Source organism: Leptonychotes weddellii, chromosome 1, assembly GCF_054177405.1.
Source record: "Leptonychotes weddellii isolate Sample4059 chromosome 1, ASM5417740v2, whole genome shotgun sequence".
NCBI lineage: Eukaryota > Metazoa > Chordata > Mammalia > Carnivora > Phocidae > Leptonychotes > Leptonychotes weddellii.
In genome coordinates, this window is record NC_138369.1 from 64,174,520 (window position 1) to 64,196,002 (window position 21,483).

At 36.2% G+C, this 21,483-nt stretch overlaps 1 protein-coding gene and 1 pseudogene across 5 annotated transcripts in view; both read right to left on the bottom strand.

Annotated features, from left to right (window-relative positions):
• Positions 1-21,483, bottom strand: part of ZCWPW2 (zinc finger CW-type and PWWP domain containing 2) — a 312,121-nt gene that overhangs the window by 253,952 nt on the left and 36,686 nt on the right. For all 5 annotated transcript variants that reach the window (XR_014146701.1, XR_014146707.1, XM_081825521.1 and 2 more), the window contains exons 3-4: positions 16,209-16,562; positions 3,568-3,727 (exon numbers count right to left, since the gene is read on the bottom strand). Coding sequence is in view for 3 of the 5 variants with exons in the window: in XM_081825521.1 (XP_081681647.1) it covers positions 3,568-3,727; positions 16,209-16,549 (501 nt within the window). In the remaining 2 variants the exon portion in view is untranslated. The remainder of the gene's footprint in view (positions 1-3,567; positions 3,728-16,208; positions 16,563-21,483) is intronic.
• On the bottom strand, positions 6,648-8,896 carry LOC145722409 (ATP synthase F(0) complex subunit C2, mitochondrial pseudogene; annotated as a pseudogene).

Sequence of the window (21,483 nt, forward strand, 5' to 3'; positions counted from 1 at the left end):
GTGGCAATGCAAGTTGGTACAGCCACTTTGGAAAACAGTGTGGAGGTGCCTCAAAAATTTAAAAACAGAGCTACCCTATGACCCAGCAATTGCACTACTGGGTATTTACCCCAAAGACACAGATGTAGTAAAAAGAAGAGCCATATGCACCCAGTGTTCATTAGCAGCAATGTCCGCAATAGCCAAACTGTGGAAAGAGCCGAGATGCCCTTCAACAGACGAATGGATAAAGAAGATGTGGTCCATATATACAATGGAACATTACTCAGCCATCAGGAAGGATGAATACCCAACTTTTACATCAACATGGATGGGACTGGAGGAGATTATGCTAAGTGAAATAAGTCAAGCAGAGAAAGTAATTTATCATATGGTTTCACTTATTTGTGGAACATAAGGAACAGCATGGAGGACATTAGGAGAAGGAAGGGAAAAATGAAAGGGGGGAAATTGGAGGGGGACATGAACCATGAGAGACTATGGACTCCGAGAAACAAACTGAGGGTTTAAGAGGGGAGAGGGGTGGGGGGATGGGTTAGCCTGATGATGGGTATTAAGGAGGGCACGTACTGCATGGAGCACTGGGTGTTATACACAAACAATGAATCATGGAACACTACATCAAAAACTAATGATATATTGTATGGTGACTTACATAACATAATAAAATAAAATAATATTAAAAAATAGCCATCCAGCACATGTTCACGTCTATTTTCTTTAAGGAAGGGGGAGATTTCAGCTGTCTTTATAGCTACTGATTTTTTAGTAAATGAAAAAATAAAATGTATGAATAAACTAATACAAATTACAAATACACAACTAAATATCACCTTCAACTTTTTTTCTAAACTATATCCCAGTGTACCTATGAGAAGTTTTATTTATTGTGGAAAACCTTACCATCTGTACCAATCAATAGACAGTGACAGCTCTGTCATGCTTTCAACAATAAAATTAGTAAGTCAGTGGTCCTATAAATATATCAACCAGGGGAAAGTGACTATTCAAAATAAAAGCTTGGCAAACATGAAGTAAAAGTTAAAATTTTCATAATCTAACACTAAAAATATATTTCATTTTCTCATAAATGCATATAATATCTTTCTAGGATAACATATTTTTCTCCCACCTTAACATATATACTGTAAAATATACATAGTCCATATGCAGTGAAAACTCTAAAATATTTAGTCACTTGTTAAACTAAGCTTACACAAATTAGGATAAAATGATATTGAAATAATGTATGAAGTAAGATTTAGTTGATTAAAGCAGTGAAAGTTTAAATGCCTATCATTCTTTGCTAGTTTTAGAAAAAGAGATCAGACAACCTGTGCAATGTACATCTCTCCTCCACTTCTAGAAAAACCTTTAAGAAAGTCCACATTGTCTACCATACATTAATTTTTGTGTGAGTGATCTTTTTTCATGGGGGAAGGGGATGTGAACTTAATAACCAAATCAATGTACTACAGGGTAGAGACAGCATTTGAGGATATGGGAGTTCCGGCGTAGAGAGGGGCATTAAAAGATTAAATTTTGGGGAAGTCTAGGCAAAAGAACTGTAGGTTGGGTTGCTACTATCTCCATCTCTCAGGGACAGGAAAATCTCAGCTATTCCTGGATAATACATATTTTGAAATTATTCTTTTTTAATCAATTTCTCATATGTAAAATTTTTGACCATTTTTCTATCTTGGCTGGCAGTATTGCTGAGTCAACCTTCTTCCTTTCTGTTTCTTGAGTAGATTGGGGCAATGAGGTGTCAATATGAATCTCCCCTTCCCTGTAAGTGCAGATCCTTAGATAGGCAGAAGTGGGGAATCAGAGCACAGAGGGACAATCTGGCATGTGCCAGCTGAATTTGAGGTAGAAGGGTATTAACAGTTCATCCTTGAATGAAGAGACCCACAGAAAAAGGCACCCATATTAGATCACCTCCAAGGTAGCAAGTAAAGAAAAAAGACAGATAAAAAGAGTAAGAGACAAAGAAAGTGCCTGTAGGAAAGGTACCCTGAATGACAACAGAGGAGAGATCCTGCCCCAGAGCTTGTGAGCACCCAGAGGGTTATCCATCTAGAGCACCTGGTTAGCTGGGAGAGTAGGGGAAGAGAGAGGGGAAACAAGTATTTTTTTCTGTCCTCATCCTCGCATTAGGGAATTGCTTATTTTAAGCAGCCCTGAATTGATGATCTTTGCAAGATTTTCTAAGTTTACTTTAATGCTTTCAGAAGGTTAAAAACTATGGCTTCAGATGCTTGAGTTTGGCTTTGTTTTGCATCAGATTTGGTCTGTGTCCTTGGGACTAACGGTATGCTCACTGGAATCACACTACTTAAATTAATCCTGAGAAAATTCAAATCCTGAGAGAAATATAGTTGAGACATTTTAAAAAGTCACTTCTAGTTTTTACTTATATTTAAATATAATTTCTTAAGAATGCCTTGCTCTTTATCCTATTGTCAGATCTCTAAGATTCTAAGGTCTGCTTCATGAGAAGCTAACAGGTTTCCCTGTCCTTTAGGAAAGGGGAGAAGGGCCACAGAAAGGAGAACAATTCTTCCTGTTTTCTGTGGTTGCCAGCAGAAGTGCCTAGGAACACATCCAAAATATCAGAGCAGAGAAGGTGCCTCACATTAAGAAGACTGGCTCACAACTACCATGAAATGAATGTATATATTTTATTCTATACTTAAATATTTTTATTAAAATGGCCTTCCCTTCCAGTTGCTTTCAAGTTGAATAGAAAAACATACTGCTTATGCCAAAGATATAGCAAAAGCCCATTTTAAAGTACCTCAAATTTACACAGATTTACTTATACTGTGGATTCAACGGTGTGCCTTAAATGTACATACACTTACATGTGTACTTGAACATATCTACTTTCCACTATAAAATAGAAACCATCCAGTCAAAGGAATCCACATTTGATACCTATTTTCAAATCAGATTTCTAATGAAAGCATGGTTTGCTGATGAAAAGTTTCAATATTAGAGTACAGACACAGATAATTGAATTGATTTATAATGACTAAACCAAACCATGGAAATAAGTCCAGTTCACCTATTCTCATTAACCTGAGAGTCCAGTCTATTTATTAGTTGTAATGTGTGATTTAAAGTTTAAAAAGAGTAAAACAGATACTGAAGGAGTTAGTATAATGAAATATTCTCTTTGAAATTTGAAAATCTGGTTGCATTCCATAATTAATTTTCCCTGTGAGCTAGGCCTACAACTTAAAGTCTTCTCAAGGGAATTTTTAAAAACTACCAAATGATAATCTTAAAATTGTTTCAAAAGGCAATTATATAAAGTCCTCAGTTGATTTATACTATATCACCATTAGGAAAATAAAATTTAAAACTACCCTACTTTCTACACTTCCTTTGAAAAAACTTGTTTAAAAATACAAATATTCAATTTTAAACAAATAGTACATACTGTTTCATTTATATAAATATAAAAGTAAATAATTATATATCTTTTAGATTCTGAAACAAAAATGGCCATAACTAAAAACAAGTGCAAGAAGAATAAAGGTTTGATGTTACTGTACCTACCTTTAATGTGATACTATAATGTCCAACAAATGTTGCATTTATCCATGATCTTGAATGGGGATCACCCAGGAATTCTATGTGATATTGTTCAACATTTCCATCCAGGTCAGAGATCACGTATTTCCCTTTAAAAGGATCTGGGCAAAGTATCCCTGGCCAACTTTCAAAAGAAAGTATTTTTAATTATTTTGATGCTTTTAAAAAGGCAGAAATCAATACATCTGTCATAATCATATACCAAACTTTCTCCTTTGAATTTTAATAACTCAAAAAACTTAAACATATTCATACTTGTATCCTTTAAAAGTAGGATATTCATTTGATACAAGTAATCAGTTGTATCTTTGTAAATACAGAAAGCTTTGGAAAAGTCACATATTTAAGATAAACATAAAATATGAGGAGAAAGAATTATAAGACAAAAGAATGATCTCTAGGATCTGCAAGAGATATTTAGACACTGCTAATAGGAAAGATAAGATTCATGGCAGGTTTGAATCAACTCTAACCAATAAGAATGCTTGTTACTAAAATGTTAATCCACTGAGCTTCTGATGGGGTACGAGAGAGCTGGCATTTCCTGAGCTAGGGCTGCCAAAGGGGTAGTTTGGTAGCACAGGCTGTGATAACATTGGAGAGTCTAACTACTGAGGAACAAGCCAAAATAGAGCTCGGCAGTTCTATATTGCCCCTCCCCCCCCATCTGCTCCACTGGAAGGAGACCAAATTTCTAAAAATTTTTAGTATGGGAAATAAAATTTATCCTTTACTAAAAATAAATCTTTAGGAGTATGTCCTTTTGTGCCACAAACCTCTAGAAATTATAGAAATATGTTTCATTTTTCTTTTTGACAAAAACAAAATATATATACATCAACTAAGTTTTAACTATTTTACCAATTTTTCTAGACTCTGACCTACTGTTTGGAGCCTAAAGCAGGAAAGGAAGGCAGCAAATAAAGTCAGGAAGCTGTGACTAAGGGATGCCAAGTTCTACCTCAGTTCCCTCGTGAAAAAAGATAGTGAGGTTCAAATCAGGAGATCCAGGCTCCGGCTCTGCCTTCTACCAGACAAGAGGCCTCAAGCAGATAATGAGACCTTGCTGTGACTCCAGTTCCTCAATATGCTGTTACATAATTCACACAAACATGTGCTTTATACATTTTTGGTTTTTGGCAAATTAAAATATTATAAAGTGCCATCATTATGAACCAAATTGTGTTCCCCTCACCAAATTCATATGTTAAAGTTCTTATAACCCCAGTACCTCAGAATGTGCCTGTATTTGGAGACAGTGTCTTTATGGAAGTGACTAAGTTAAAAGGTGGGTCCTAATCTAGCATGACTGGTTTCCTTTTAAAAAGAGAAGATTAGGGATTGCATTGAATGCATAGATTGCTCTAGATAGCATAGACATTTTAACAATATTTGTTCTTCCAACCCATGAGCATGGAATGTTTTTCCATTTCTTTGCATCTTCTTCAATTTCTTTCATGAATTTTCTGAGTACCCTATCAAAATACCATCAACTTTTTTTCACAGAGCTGGAACAACTAACCCTAAAATTTCTATGGAACCAGAAACAACCCCTAATTGCCAAAGGAATGTTGAAAAGAAAACCAAAGCTGGTGGCATCACAATTCCAGTCTTTAAGCTCCATTACAAAGCTGTAATCATCAAGACAGTAAGGTACTGGCAAAAAATAGACACAAAGATCAATGGAACAGAAGGGACAACCCAGAAATGGACCCTCAACTCTATGGGCAACTAATCTTCAACAAAGAAAGAAAGAATATCCAATGGAAAAAGGACAGTCTCTTCAACAAACGGTGTTGTGAAAATTGGACAGCCACATGCAAAAGAATGAAACTGGACCATTTCCTACACCCTACACAAAAATAGACTCAAAATGGATGAAAGGCCTAAATGTGAGACAGGAATCCATCAAAATCCTAGAGGGGAACACAGGCAGCAACCTCTGTGACTTCGACCATAGCAACTTCTTGCTAGACACATCTCCAAAGGCAAGGGAAACAAAGGCAAAAATGAACTATTGGGACTTCATCAAGATAAAAAGCTTTTGCACAGCAAAGGAAACAGTCAACAAAACCAAGACAAACCAAGAATGGGAGAAGATATTTGCAAATGTCATATCAGATAAAGGGCTAGTATCCAAAATCTATAAAAACTTATCAAACTCAACACCCCCCAAAACAAACAATCCAATCAAGAAATGGGCAGAAGACATGAACAGACATTTCTGAAAAGACATCCAAATGGCCAACAGACACATGAAAAAGTGCTCAACATCACTCGGCATCAGGGAAATCCAAATCAAAACCACAATGAGATACCACCTCACACCAGTCAGAATGGCTAAAATTAACAAGTCAGGAAATTACAGATGTTGGCGAGGATGCAGAGAAAGGGGAACCCTCCTACACTGTTGGTGGGAAGGCAAGCTGGTGTAGTCACTCTGGAAAACAGTATGGATATTCCTCGAAAAAGTTGAAAGTAGAGCTACCCTATGACCCAGCAATTGCACTACTGGGTATTTACCCTAAAGATACAAATGTAGTGATCCGAAGGGGCACAACACCCCAATGTTTATAGCAGCAATGTCCACAATAGCCAAACCATGGAAAGAGTCCAGATGTCCATTGAAAGATGAATGGATAAAGAAGATGTGATGTATATATATACAATGGAATGCTACTCAGCCATCAAAAAAAATGAAATCTTGCCATTTGCGATGATGTGGATGGAACTAGAAGGTATCATGTTAAGCGAAATAAGTCAATCAGAGAAAGACAATTATCATATGATCTCACTCATATGTGGAATGTAAGGAACAAAAGAGAAGATCATAGGGGAAGAGAGGAAAAAATAAAACAAGATGAAATCAGAGAGGGAGACAAACCATAAGAGACTCTTAATCATAGGAAACAAACTGAGGGTTGCTGGAGGGGATGAGGGTGGGGGAATGGAGTAACTGGGTGATGGACATTACGGAGGGTATGTGATGTAATAAACACTGGGTATTATATAAGACTGATGAATCACTTACCTCTACTTCTGAAACAATAAGACATTATATGTAAATTAACTGAATTTAAATTAAATAAAAAATAAATAAAAAGAGAAGATTAGGACACAGACATGCACAGAGGGAAGACCATGTGAAGACACAAGGAGAGAGATGCATCTACAGGTCAAGGAGAAAGCCTCAGAAGAAATCAACCTGCTGACAATCTAACCTGAGACTTCTAGCCTCAGAATTGTAAGAAATTAAATTTCTGTTATTTTTAAGCTACCCAGTCTGTGACACTTTGTTATGGCAGCCCTAGCAAACTAATCATATAAAGGTATACAATTATATATAGATACAATAATTGGTATAATTGAGAGGTAGAAAGAATGATACAAAAACATTTTTTGCCTCATTTAATTATTTAGAAACTAGATAAATTAGATATTTAGATAATTTTAAAACCTAAAGGAGGCATACAGATCATGCTATAAGAATCTGAAATTACAAAAATGCAAAATCCATAAATTACTTGGGCTCGAGGACTATAGATGGTTGAACTATTAAATTATCAATTGATATGAAAGTTACAAAGTCATAAATATAGAAATATATCTACCATACCATTGTAAAAAAGTTTTTACAGATTATAAATAACACAATGTAAACTAACAAAAATATCTCAGTATTATTAATGCTTAGTATTATTAATGCAAAAAGTTTGATTCCAGAAAATTGACAAATCCCAAGTGTAGTTGCCAGGAGGTGGTGAGTTGGGTGCACCAGTCACCAGGGAAGGTGGAGTGTGAGAATGGAGCAGACATCTAGCTGCTCCCTGGATGCTGAGCAGAGTTCTTTGGCTCTTGGACTCTCTGAGTTAGGGAAAGGGTAGGTGGAAGGTCTGCCTAGCAGCCTTAGATCATGGAAGAGGAAGGGCTAGAGGATTACAAATTGAGTCAGACTATGTGGAACCCAAAGCAGCCTAATACTTTGGAAAATTGGAAATGATAATGGAAAGTCAAGTAGAGGTTCGGGACCTAAATGAAGATGACTATCTCGTTACTGTCAGGTTCACATCACAGTATCGTTGCTATTTGGCAACCCTTATTGGGCTTAAGAGTGCTTAAGAGAAAACTTGAGTGGAGTTTATCTTTTAAACCTACATTGGAAATCTACATTTCTGAAGGAACTCACTCAAAAGAAGATTTCAATAGGCAAATAAATGACTAAAAATGAATGGTAGCTGTATTGGAGACTCCTAATTTATCAGAAATTAAGAAACAGTGGGTCCTCCAATGGATTAGGAACTATTTAAAAAGAAATCAAACTGTGATTGTTACATTACATTTGTTGACTATCCTTTGTAAAACACAAGGGGCTCACGTTTAATACTAGGTGATTTGCACCTCACAAAAATTTTTATACCAAATTATAAGTAGCACCAATTTCATTCAGTGTAAAACAATCACAGGATTTCTAACACTTGAGATATGAAAGAAAAATATCTTGCAGTTATTATGTTTAAGATAAGCTTTTCTGACACAAATTCTGATACAACTTCTTTTACACAAAACCTACTGGGCCCGAGAGTATTCAATTTATTTATTTTTTATTTTTATTTTTTCTTAATAATACAGTATTTATTTGTCTTCCCCCTGTCAAACCCTGAGCCAACGACTTTCCCCAGGCTGCCTGGGGAGGTATAGGAAAAGGAACATACAGGGCGGACAAGACACGGTAGAAAGACCTATGGGAGGTGGAGACGGCTCCTTCCCATGGCGAAGAGGATGAGAAAGGCCACCATCAGGCAAAAGAGCCCCATTTCCTCCAAGAGGGCAAAGCCCAAAATGGCACAGGAGAAGAGCTGCTGCTTCAGAGAGGGATTCCTGGCATAACCAATGATGAGGCTCCCAAACACAGTCCCAATTCCAGCCCCAGAGCCAGCCACCCCTACCGTGGCAGCCCCAGCCGCAATGAACTTGGCTGCTGTGTCGATGTCCCTTGAAATGAGACGCTGGTTTGGAAGCTGCGGCTAGGAATAAGTGAGGTCAGGGGACGTGGGGCTGCCAAGCTGCTGAGGCTCTTGTAAGGTACCTCATCTGTCAGTGTCTCCGGTGGTTTAACACCACTGCAGACAGTGATCGGTTCAACAGCTGAGAGGTGCTCCTGACCTAGAAGGGGGTGGAGACGAACTTTGCACAGGTGTACATTTTCAGGGGATGAGGGGGCTGTGGCAGGAGAGCTGCTCCCAATGCAGAGAAGACCCCGAGAGTATTCAATTTAAATTATTACTATATAAAATACAAATAAAAATTTAAAAAATAAATAAAATGTAAGTGAAAATAGAGATGACTCCTAAAAAGAATGAGATGCCAATAAAAGAAAAAAGCTTCTGTTCATTATTTAAAACGTCATATTAGACAAAATATTGCATGCTGATTTACAGATGAATTATGAAAAGTATTGTCAAATGTTCAGATAATTGGGGCATGTTAGCATTTCTTCAGGCGGTGCAAAGGAATTGTCTGACTTCTAGTTTGTGTGTTTCAGCTAAAACAGAATGTACCAAACTGCGGGAGAAGCTGAGGAGAGGCAACAGACGCAGAAAACATGATTACTTCTCTCCACGTGCTATATCCATCATTTTCTTTGACTCAGTGTGATTGAAGAATGCTGATGTCCATTTTTTGCTTTCACTCTGACCTCTTTTTGTGTTCCAAAACTGTCAATGATGATAGTGCATTGTGCACTTCTACTTCCTGATTTTTCACGTTCATATTGATGAGAAATTCTGAAATGTTGTCTTGTGGGCTTAAAAATGGAGAGGGAGAGTAAGAGTTGGCAAACCAATGGGAAGGTATTAGAATTACAAGGAAAGTTGTGTGATTAATTTTAGAATCTGTGGGTGGTGGGAGGTAAAATGTACACATACAACAAAGACAAATAGGCACCAGGTGTTGGAATCCACTTGGGGGAAAGCGGAAATTTGGGCACAACAAGTAGCTTCAAGAGGAGTGCAAATATATCATGAAGAAACTGATCACATTTCTCATCCAGTGGAAATGATCTTTAATAAGAGCTATTGCCTTCAGTAGAAGTTGAAGCTTAAGCATGATTTTAGTTGTCGTGTATTTATACTCAATGAGAAGTACATGACTGTTATTTTCAAAGTATGGTTTGGATGTTTAAGAGGAGAGCTAATTTTACTTGAGCCTCATTCTTAATCTGTGGGAAACAAAATGGATGAGTTGGAATCATCACTAACTGAATGCTGTATTTGCCACAAAATCTCTAAGCTGTACCTAACTACAGGGGACTTATAGGAAGAGGCAATTCCCTATCCCCACCCTCCCCCCACACACATTGTAAGTATATTAATCCATAGATAAAAGAATGCACATAAGGAGTAATCAAATAATATTTTATAAGACTGAAAGGATCTATAGAAATCTCAATTTATAAATTTTAATACTATATCTAAAATGTATCACTGCATTGGTTTGTTAATTTAAAGGCATATTTTACTACTAAATTGTTTATACTATAGTACCTTAGAATGCAAATATATTTTCTATAAATTAATTTTCATATTTACAAAAAAGCTTTGTAAAATGTGTAAATATGCCCAAGGTAGTTACTTTCAACAGAAGCCTAGTTTCTGCTTGACAATGTATCTGCCCCTACTAGGGGAGATATGCACCATTATTTTTTACTTTTAACTTCTATGCTTTCTAGCTGAATACAATGCTATCTGATCATTTTTTAAAAATTAAGGCTGCTTAACATGAAGATAGCTTTTCTCTTCTCTCTTCTCCCCACCATCAGCACAAACAGACATAGCATAACCCAAAGGCAAGAGGCTGCATATGTACTTTTATAAGTATATAAGTGTGTGCTATCTCACAGTGTGGAGGTAAATGTAACCATTGTAATTTGATTTTCCACGGACCTTGCCCATAGACAAAGTGCTTTCTCTTGACAATTCTTTATTTTTATTATATAAAGATTAAATAGGCATTTCTAGATTCTCTATCAGTCTCTAGCTTTTTAAAACTTTATTAGAGAAGGTCAACTGTTCTGGGAACGAATAACTTGGGATGTTGATAAGATTGAGTTTCTGAGCCTTCAAGGTTGGGTGTAAGGCCATGGGCTAATGAGAACTGACCCAGATAATGCCACCTGCTAAGTGTCTCTACAGCCAGCTAGCTGGTCTTTCCACTTGAAACTTCAACATCTTTAATATTGTTTAATTAAGAACTGATGTTTGACTGTGTTTAGTGGGTTAATTCTAGCTTTACATTCCGCTATTGCAATTTATCCTGTTATCATCTTTCTATGTATCTGTAGCATTAAATATGAAATATAACTAGATTTGAGTTTTTTAATATTTTAGGGCTATATTTTAAGCCTGTGCTCAACTATACTTAGTTCATAAAGAAAAATACATATTACTACTTAGCCAAAGCATTCTATTCTTTCCAAATAGCAAGAAGTAGATACAGCTGCATTTTGCAGGTATTCTGATGGTCCTAATCATAGATTAGAGATAATTTAGGGCCTGGAGTAAAACATGTTTCATTTGTATTTCAAGTCTTAATCCTCAGTTACAAGCACAAAACTGCAAAAGAAATTCCTAATCAGATTTCTAACATAATATTTCAGATATAGTGATAAGAAGCAAATACATTTCTTGAATTAGTTATTGAGACTTCAGAATTTCCATTAGAAAATACAAATTCTCTGCTTTCAAAATATTAGTTTTAGATCTGAAAAATGACATGGACTACAAATACCTTCATAAGTAACCTCATAAAATAAGCATTCATATTCATGTCTTTTAAGATATTTGTTTTTACATAGCTATCTAGTTCCTCTTCATGCCAATCCTAATTATTTTACAAAAGAAAATAATATTTTTAATATTTAAATAAATAATATGTACATATTTACAACATTTCACATTTGATCTCTAGAAAAGTCCTCAGTAGCAAAAGGTATATATCTCAGAGAGATTTCCACATTTGCAAAGATATTAAATGTATTAGTTTGCTAAGGCTGCCATAGAAAAATACCACAGAGTGAGTGGCTTAAACAACAGAAACTTATTTTCTCATAGTTTTGGAGGCTTTGAGTCTAAGATCAATAGGTCAGCAGGGGTGGTTTCTCTTGAAGCCTCTCCTTGGCTACCTTCCTGCTATGCATTCACATAGTTTTCCCTCTGTGCATGTGCATCCCTGGTGCCTCTTTGTGTATCCAAATTTCCTCTTCTTACAAGAATACCAGTCAGATTGGTGTAGGGCCCACCCTAATGGCCTATTTTCATTTAATCACTTTTTTAAAGGTCCTGATTCCAAATACAGTCACTTCTGAGGTTTCAGCTTTAAAGTATCTCTTTTGGGGAACACAATTCAGCCCACAATAGTAAGTGACAGAACAATAACACAACTATAGGTTTGATTTGAAGGCCTCTTGTCTGTGTGTGTGCGCGCGTGTGTATGTGTGGTGTGTTACAGTAAGTCCATCACAGTCTCTCTATGAAAGCAAACATTTTATATTCTTCATGGAGAACAGCTGAATGTGAATGAAAATGAGGTAATATGAGCCAGAGTACGCCAGCTTTGAGAATGTTAAGTAGGAGAATATAATGTAAAATAGCAAGGGATTCTAGGAAGATAGCAGCAATGGTGTTAGGGTTTTAGAATCTCCTGAAATTTTCCCGTAAGTACAGGCAGAACAACTATAATAGCACAGTCAAAACCTGACACATATCTATAACAAAACTAAGTGATAAGCTATCCACGGAAACTACCAAAATAGAAGCAGGCAAGTACAAGCTATTGACAGGTACAAGACCCACGTATTACTAGCATCTGTATGAGGGAAAGTGGGTGGGGGGGGCGGCAGGCAACCAGTGGTCTGATGGGTTTGGGAAATAAGAGCCTCAAAACTGTAAGGAGTACTTACTGAAAAGTGCAGCAGGTCAACATGAGCACAGCAGCCAAAACTGTGAGGTGGATAGCAACAAAATCTGAAGTTATTGGAGCTGTCTGGGCTCTGTGAACACTTAAAACTAACCAACAAAACTCCTTTCCAGGACAAAAGCTTACACTGATGAGAAACTGCTGGGAGTATAAACCAAATCGAAGAAGAAAGGATCAATATGAATAAAGGAAAGAGAACGTACAAATAAAAGTGGGGATACAACGCCAAAAGCACCATCCATGAAAAAAAGATTGGTAAGTGGTATTTCATTAAAATTAAAAATGTCTGCTCTGTGAAAGATACTAGTAAGAATGAGAAGATAAGCCACAGACTGGGAGAAAATATCTGCAAAACACATATCTGATAAAGGACTGGTATCCAAAATATACAAAGAACTCTTAAGCTCTACAATAAGAAAGTGAACCACTCAATTAAAAGATAGGCAAAAGACCTGAGCAGACATCTCACCAAAGAAGATATACAGATGACAAATAAGAATATTAAAAGATGTTCCACATCATATGTCATCCGGGAAATGCAAATTAAAACAACCATGTCTGTCCATGAAAATACATAGAGGAAACTTAAATGCCTATTACCAAGGGAAAGAAGCCAATCTGAAAGGCTACATATTGTGATTACAATGTAGCATTCTGGAAAAGGCAAAACTATGGACATAGTATAAAGATCCCCAGTTGCCAGGGGGTGGTGGGAGGGATGAATAGGTGAAACAGAGGAGATTTTTAAGCCAGTGAAACTATTCTGTATGATATTATAATGGCGAATACATGTCATTATACATTTGTCAAAACCTATAGAATGTACAGCACAAAGAGTGAATCCTAATGATTCACTATGGATTTCGGTCAACAATGATGGGTAAATGCTGGTTCATAGATTGTAACAAATGTGCCACACTGATTTGGGATTTTGATGGTATATGAGGTTGTGTGGGGCTAGAGGGGAGATATGTGAAGACCCTGCACTTTCCATTCAATTTTGCTGCAAACTTAAAACTGCTCTAGAAAATAAAGTTTATTAGTTAAAATATGGAAATAATTCAATTTTAAAATTTAAAAAATAAAATTAGAGAAGGAAAAAAGCTAGGAAATCTCAGACAACAAGTTCATATTTTTGATACTCTGAGAAAATAATAGAATAAGGGGCTTTGGGTATGTGATGTAGACAAAAAAGCTAAAGCAAATCTATTCTGCAGATTCCAGTTCTGGACAAGTTGAGGTAGACTCAATTCTCTATATTCCTCCCACTAAGAACACCAAAAATTCCTCAGTATTATACATCAAATAAACATAAGAAGATTCTAAAAGATGAAGAGAAGATAAACCAGAGAAGGGCCTCAAGACCTGAAGAATGACATGGCAGTGAGTTCCCTCAGTGCTCTTTTTGCCTCATATATCCTAGACTGGGTGCTAAAGAAGCCAGCAACCCAGAGGTACCAATGGATGCAAAGGAACAAAAAGTCCATATGAAGCCTGCTCTTTCTAGTCATAGGACCAGGATAGGGGCAACCTAGCAAGACAGAAAACTTTAAAGCAATAGCTGCTTTTTTCCCAGCCAAATACCATGGAAAAATCTACAGATTCCCATCTCTATCCTTATCAACAAAGGCCAAGTGGTGAGCCTGGACTTCAACCCACCCAGCAGTAATAAAGCCCCCACTTCCTCCCCACTCAGATAGTGGTGGAGGAGGACTACTGGGAAGTTGGAATTTTTATCACCTTCCAGAATTAACATGATTCTCCCCCCATGGTATCAGTGGAGGTGAGTAACAAGGTACCCGTACCTCTCCCAGCCAAGTTGGTGAGTGAGGAGCCTGAACTCTCATCCCTGCCCAGCAGTAATGAGGCACCCCTCCCTTTCCAGAGAGTAAGTGGAGGCTGAGTAGAAAACCTAGACTTCCACTCCCATCTGGCAAGAAGGAACAAGAGGGGGGTGCCTGGGTGGCTCTGTCGTTAAGTGTCTGCCTTCGGCTCGGGTCGTGATCCCAGGGTCCTGGGATCAAGCCCCGCATCGGGCTCCTCGCTCTGCGGGAAGCCTGCTTCTCCCTCTCCCTCTGCCCCTGCTTGTGTTCCCTCTCTCGCTGGGTCACTCTCTGTCAAATAAATAAATAAAATCTTAAAAAAAAAAAAGAAGGAACAAGAGGTTCTCTCATATCTCTCCAGTACAGTAGTAGGGCCAGCCTGCTAAAACAGATTTAAATAAGATCCAAAATGAAAAAAAAAAAAAAAAAAGGAAAATCTAACAAATAAATAGAAGATATAGAGAGAACCAAATGGAAATGTTACACCTGAAAATACAATAACTAAAACAAAAAGCTCAATGGATAGTCACAATAGCAGAATGAATATGAAAGAGGCAAGAATCAGTGAACTTAAAACAGAAATGATCCAATCTGAACAACAGAGAGAAAACTGACTGAAAAAAACCTCTTCTTAAAGAATAGAATTCATTTCATATAAAAGTACAAAAGAGATTCAGCAGGTGTCCCTCCAAAGCAGCTTCTGCCCTGATACACTCTGCAAGCAATCCCAGCAGGGACTGGTGCCACTCCAAAATGACTTCTTCCCTGGGAGAGGGGAAGGTAACCACACACACAAGTGCATCCACAGTCCCAGTAGCCAAAACTTATAGCTGGCAGCACAGAGAGAATGCCCTGTTGATCAGGCCAACTACAGCCCCAGCAGGGCAGACTGGGGACAGGCCTCTGGTCTGATTGTTGACACCACCCAACCACAAGCCCACAGCAGCCCCAGACTGATCCCTCAATGGCACAAGGGCCAAACTCTGCTCAGTGTACCCACAACAAGCAAAGTGGGCCATTGCAGCCAACTGGACTAGAGGCAAACACAGCTCAGCCACAATAGTAGGGTGCAAGCAACCCATATAGGACACACCCCTGGTTCTGGTGAACATGGGGCATTGCACTATGGGCCACCACAGGACCTCTTCTTCATAAGGCCACTACTCTCAAGATCAGGAGACATAGCTGACTTTTTTAATACACAGAAACAAAGAGAGTTAGATAAAATGAGGAGGAAGAGGAATATGTCACAAATGAAAGAACAGAACAAAACCACAGCAAAACAGCTAAATGAAACAGAGATAAGTAATATGCATGATAAAGAATTCAAAGTAATGATCATAAATATCCTCACTGGACAATAGACTTGAATTAGAGCTCAATAACAATAAGATATTTAGAAATCCCCAAATATCAGGTAAAAATACACTTTTAACAGATCATTTGAAAGAAGACATCACACAGAAAATTAGTAAATATTTGAAACTGAATGGTAATAAAACACAATATACCAAAATTTGTGGGATATAGCTAACACTATGCTTAAAGAGAAATTTTTAGCTGTGGTTGCCTATATCAAGGGGAAAAAAAAAGATTTAAATCAGTTACCTAAAGTGTCCAATTTAAGAAACTAGAAAAAAAAGAATTAGACCCCAAAATGTCAGGAAGATAATAATGATGAGATCAGGAAACAATAAATAAATTAGACAAACAGTAGAAAAAAAGTTGATTCTTTGAAAAGTTTTAAAAATTCATCAACTTAGCAAGACTGTAACTCAACAGTTTATTATGAAATAACAACAACTTTACCTTGGCCAATTCTGTAATTTTACCAAAACCAGGCTTCCAAGAGGGAGCTGTGAATAGATGATCTTAAATCCACTTTCATGAAGCTGAGCCTCTTCAGGGAAGTCTTCTTCAGAAATAGAGCACTTACTGTATCTTGAATCAGTGTTCATGAAGCAGTACCATGGTTTATTGTGATCAACTTTGGCTGCATCCTCACTTGACAATGATCTCCATTTCAAACAGCTTTCATTCTCACATTGAACCCACACTTTGTTTACATACATATTGTTTTCCGCTGAGGAATCCATTGCAGTGTTACAATATTCTACTATTATCTTACCATCCAGTTGTTCTTTTTCCATAAATGCATTTAATCTGGAAAACAAATAAGAAAAAAAGAAGAAAGATTCAAGAATATAAGGAAAGTTCAAACCAAAATCAGAGAAACAGCCCTGTACCTTCTTTGCCCATATCTTCTCTATCCCATAAAGACTATACATTTTGAACAATTTGTTTCCACCTACCCAGAAACAAAGGAACAAAATAAAAGCATCAATCACTCTGGGCATAAAATGCTCCAAAATTAAAAATAAATTTGTAATCACAAATAAAAATAAAAATAAGTATGACCATTTTTACAGAGAAAACTGAACCTAAGAAAAGTAATTTGTTTGCAGTCCCAGAGCTAGTATATGGTAGAGTCAAGATTTAACCAACTGAGCCACCCAGGCACCCCGGTAGAGTCAAGATTTAAATGCAGGAAGTTTGGTTCCAAATTCTATGATCTTACCCACTAAGCTTTAGGGAATGGTTCCAAATTCTGTGATCTTACCCACTAAGCTTTACTGCCTCATACATACATATATATTTCATATATATATATATGAAATGAATATATATACTCATATGAAATGACTTGATGACCCCTTTCATTTTCTAATTCTGAGGAAAATCAAATGTAACAAAATATTTCACCATATGAACGTTTGAAATCTACTTTTAAAAACTAATCTTCTGCTTATATAGTTTTGCTTTTTATACATTAATTCAAGTAATTTGAAAAAAGCATTTCTGTTTTTTATTATGAAAATTTTAAACATATAAAACATTAGAATTGTATGATTAAGTTCCCAACTTCTAGCTTCAATAATAACTGTGTGTATACTAAAAAATAATACAACTAAAATAAAGTAAAATTAATTAACAACTTATTTTGCAATAGAAACCTGTTTCAAAGAATGACTTCAATATACCATATTCACAAGTTAGCAAAACACTACTATCCAAGTATAAGCACCATTTAAAGAAGCTCTTAATTCATGAGTTAATCATATATTTAGAAACTCACTTATCATATTTCAGGGTCACCACAAATTGCTTTAGAAATTTGCCAATTTATGCCAATAGTCATAGTTCACAATTTTTTACCTGTTAATGCTGCTCGTATGACTGTATCCACAGAAAATAAACCTCAAAGAAACTATTCTACATATACAGAGACCCAACAATATTCACTGTGGCACTATTTATCATACCGAAAGAGTGGACAAATCTAAAAACACGAAGAACTAAATCTATTGGAAGAGAAATAAAAAATTTGCTAATAATATTCATGTAAATTTCTGGTTAATTATTTAACTGGTGAGGAAATTTATGAGAAGCATGCCTGCAATTTAGATTGCATTTGAAGTGAACAGTTTTTTCCTCAATTCTCTGTGCCACTGGACAGTACAGAAGTTGTTGAGTTCAGACACTGGAGCCAAATTATGTGTGAACTCTTGGCTCTGTTATTCACCAGCTGTCCCTGGGCAAGACATTATTTTGCATTTCACTTCACATTAGGTGTAAGTCTGTGTGTGTGTGTGTGTGTGTGTGTGTGTGTAGCAGTTTTGTTTATTTTCCATCCTTGTATCTTCTTTTACTGTGCTGCCTAAGACAGGCATAATATTGAATAGAAGTCATGATAGTAGACATCTTTTCCTAATTTCAAAGAGAATGCCTCTACTATTGGACTATAGAGTCAAATATGTATATTTTTTGATAGAGACCATTAAAAAGTTGCCAGAAAATTTTTCCCTTCAATTACCAGTTTACTATGAGGATTTTTTGTTAATAATGAAGCACTGTTGAATTTTATTTATTGCTTTTCTGTAGGTATTGAGGTAAACATAAAGATTTTTAAAGTCTATTAATTGGGTATGTTGTAATAATGAATTTATTAATGATAAATCATACTTTCATTCTAGGTAAACCCTACATGATCAAGTGTTATGAGCTTTTTTTAACATATATTGCTGTATTTAGCTTATTAACAGTTATTTAAGATTACATATATGTTTATAGATGAGATTGGTCTAATAATTGCAATTCTCTTCTTTTTGCCTTTGTCTGGTTTTGATATCAAGATTAAAATAACCTCAAAATGAAGTATAGAATGTCTCTCTTTTTATGTAAAGTTTGCCTAAGGGGGGAGTTCCCAATTCTGTCTTACTTTTAAGAATTCTGGTGTATCTACTATGTCTCTCATTATGTTTCTCTCCTTCACCCTGAAATTTATTTATATCTTCTTTTTCTTCATTTATCTTGTCAGTACTTTTTAAACACAAACAGAATTTCAGTCTTCCCATTTACTTTTTTAGAATCCTATTAAATTAATAGCTGCACTCTATTCTTTCCTTCCTCTACTTTCTTGGGCATTCTTTGTTGATCTTCCCTTTCTTGAGTTGGTGCTTGATTAAATTATTTTCAGTCTTTTTAAAATTAATTTTATTTAATTATGGTAAAAACACTTAACATGAGGTCTACCCTCTTAACAAGTTTTTTTTTTTTTTTAAAGATTTTTATTTATTTGACAGAGAGAGATACAGCGAGAGAGGGAACACAAGCAGGGGGAGTGGAAGAGGGAGAAGCAGGCCTCCTGCCGAGCAGGGAGCCCGATGTGGGGCTCGATCCCAGGACCCTGAGATCATGACCTGAGCCGAAGGCAGACGCTTAACGACTGAGCCACCCAGGCGCCCCCCTCTTAAGTTTTTAAGTGTATCATACAGTATCGTTGACCATAGGTACAACATTGTATAGCAGATCTCTATAACTTACTCATCTTGCTTAATTAAAATTTTATGCCTGCTGATTCATAACTTCCCATCTCCCCTTTAACCCCTCTTCAATTCTATGAATTTGACTATTTTAGATACCACATATAAATGGATTCATGCAGTATTTGTCTTTCTGTAACTGCTCATTTCACTTAGCATAATGGCCCCAAATTGATCCATATCCAATATTTTGCAGATTTTGCAAGGCTGAATAATATATTCCCTTGTAGGCTTTCTTCATCCATCCATCAATAGAAACTTAGGTTGTTTCCGTATCTTGGCTATTGTGAATAATGCTTCTATGAACATGGGAGTGCTAATTTGTCTTTGAGATCCTGATTTCAATTCTCTTAGATCAGTACCCAGAAGTGGGATTGCTGGATCCTATGGTAGTTCTATTTTTTAACTTTTTGAGGAACCCCCCCCATACTGTTTTCCATAGCAGCTGCATCATTTTGCATTCCTACCAACTGTGTACAAGGTTCCAATTTCTCTACATTCTCGTCAACATTTATCTTTTAATTTTTTGATAATAGCCACCTTAAACAGGTTTGAGGTGATATGTAACTGTGGTTTTGATTTGCATTTCTGTGATGATTACTGATGTTGAGGATCTTTTCATACATCTGATGGCCATATTTATGTCTTCTTTGGAAAAATGTCTATTCGGGTCCTTTGCCCATTTTAAATCTTGATTATTACTATTATTTCTATTAGTTGTAAGAGTTCCTTACATATCTTGGATATTAACTCCTTATTGAGTATATATTTTGCAAATGTTTCATTCTAGTCTATAAGTTGCCTTTTAAGTTTGTTGATGGTTTCCTTTGTTGTGCAGAAACATTTTAGTTTTATACAGTCTTACATATTTGGTTTTGGTGTAGGATCCAAAAAATCACTGACAAGACTAATCTCAATGATCTTCTCCCCTAAGTTTTTTTTGTTTGTTTGTTTTTAAACATTTTATTTATTTATTTGACAGAGAGAGATAGCGAGAGCAGGAACACAAACAGGGGGAGTGGAAGAGGGAGAAGCAGGCTTCCCGCTGAGCAGGGAGCCCAATGCGGGGCTCAATCCCAGGACCCTGAGATCATGACCTGAGCCGAAGGCAGACGCTTAACGACTGAGCCACCCAGGTGCCCCTCCCCTATGTTTTTTTATAAGAGTTTTACAGTTTCAGGTCTTTAATTTGAATCTTTAGTCCTTTTTGAGTTGATTTTTGTGTATGGTATGAGATAAGGATCCAATTTTATTCTTTTGCATGTGATTATCCAATTTTCTAATACCATTTATTGAAGATGCTATAATTTCCCTATTGTGTATTCTTGGTGCCTTTGTCAAAAAATGAGTTGACTATATATATGTGGGTTTATTTCTGGGTTCTCTATTCTGTTCCACTGATCTGTGTGTTTTTATGCCAATACCATACTATTTTGATTACTATAGTTTTATAATATAGTTTGAAATGAGGAGGTAAAATGCCTCCAAATTTGCACTTCTTGCTCAAAATTGTTTTAGTTATTTGGGGTCTTTTATGATTCCATGTGAATTTTATGCCTGCTTTTTTCTATTTCTGTAAAAAACGCCATTTGATTTTTTATAGGGATTGAGCTGAATGTGTGGATCACTTTGTGTACCAGGGACATTTTAACAATATTAATTCTTTCAATCCATGAACATGAGATATCGTGCCATTTATTTGTCTTCAATTTCTTTCAGAAATGTCTTCTAATTTTCATTGTACAGATCTCTTACCTCCTTTGTTAAGTTTATTTTTAAGTATTTTATTCTTTTTGATGCAATTAGAAATGGGATTGTTTTCTTAATTTCTTTTTCAAGATAGTTCGTTGTTAGTGTATAGAAATGCAACCAGTTTTTGTTTGATTTTGTATCCTGCAACTTTACTAAATTCATTCATTAGTTTTAACAGTTTTTGGGTGAAGTCTTTAGGATTTTCTATACGTAAGATAATGTATTCTGCAAACAAAGACAATTTTACTTTTTCCTTTCTGATATGGATGCCTTTTATTTCTTTTCCTTGCCTAATTGTGCTGGCTAGGATTTCCAGTACTAAGTTGAATAGAAAGAAGTGTGGTGAGAGTGGATGCCTTTGTCTTGTTTCTGATCTTGATCCTGATGAAAGCTTTTCATCAGTGAGTATGTTAGTTGTAAACTTGTTATGTAAGACCTTTATTTTTTTG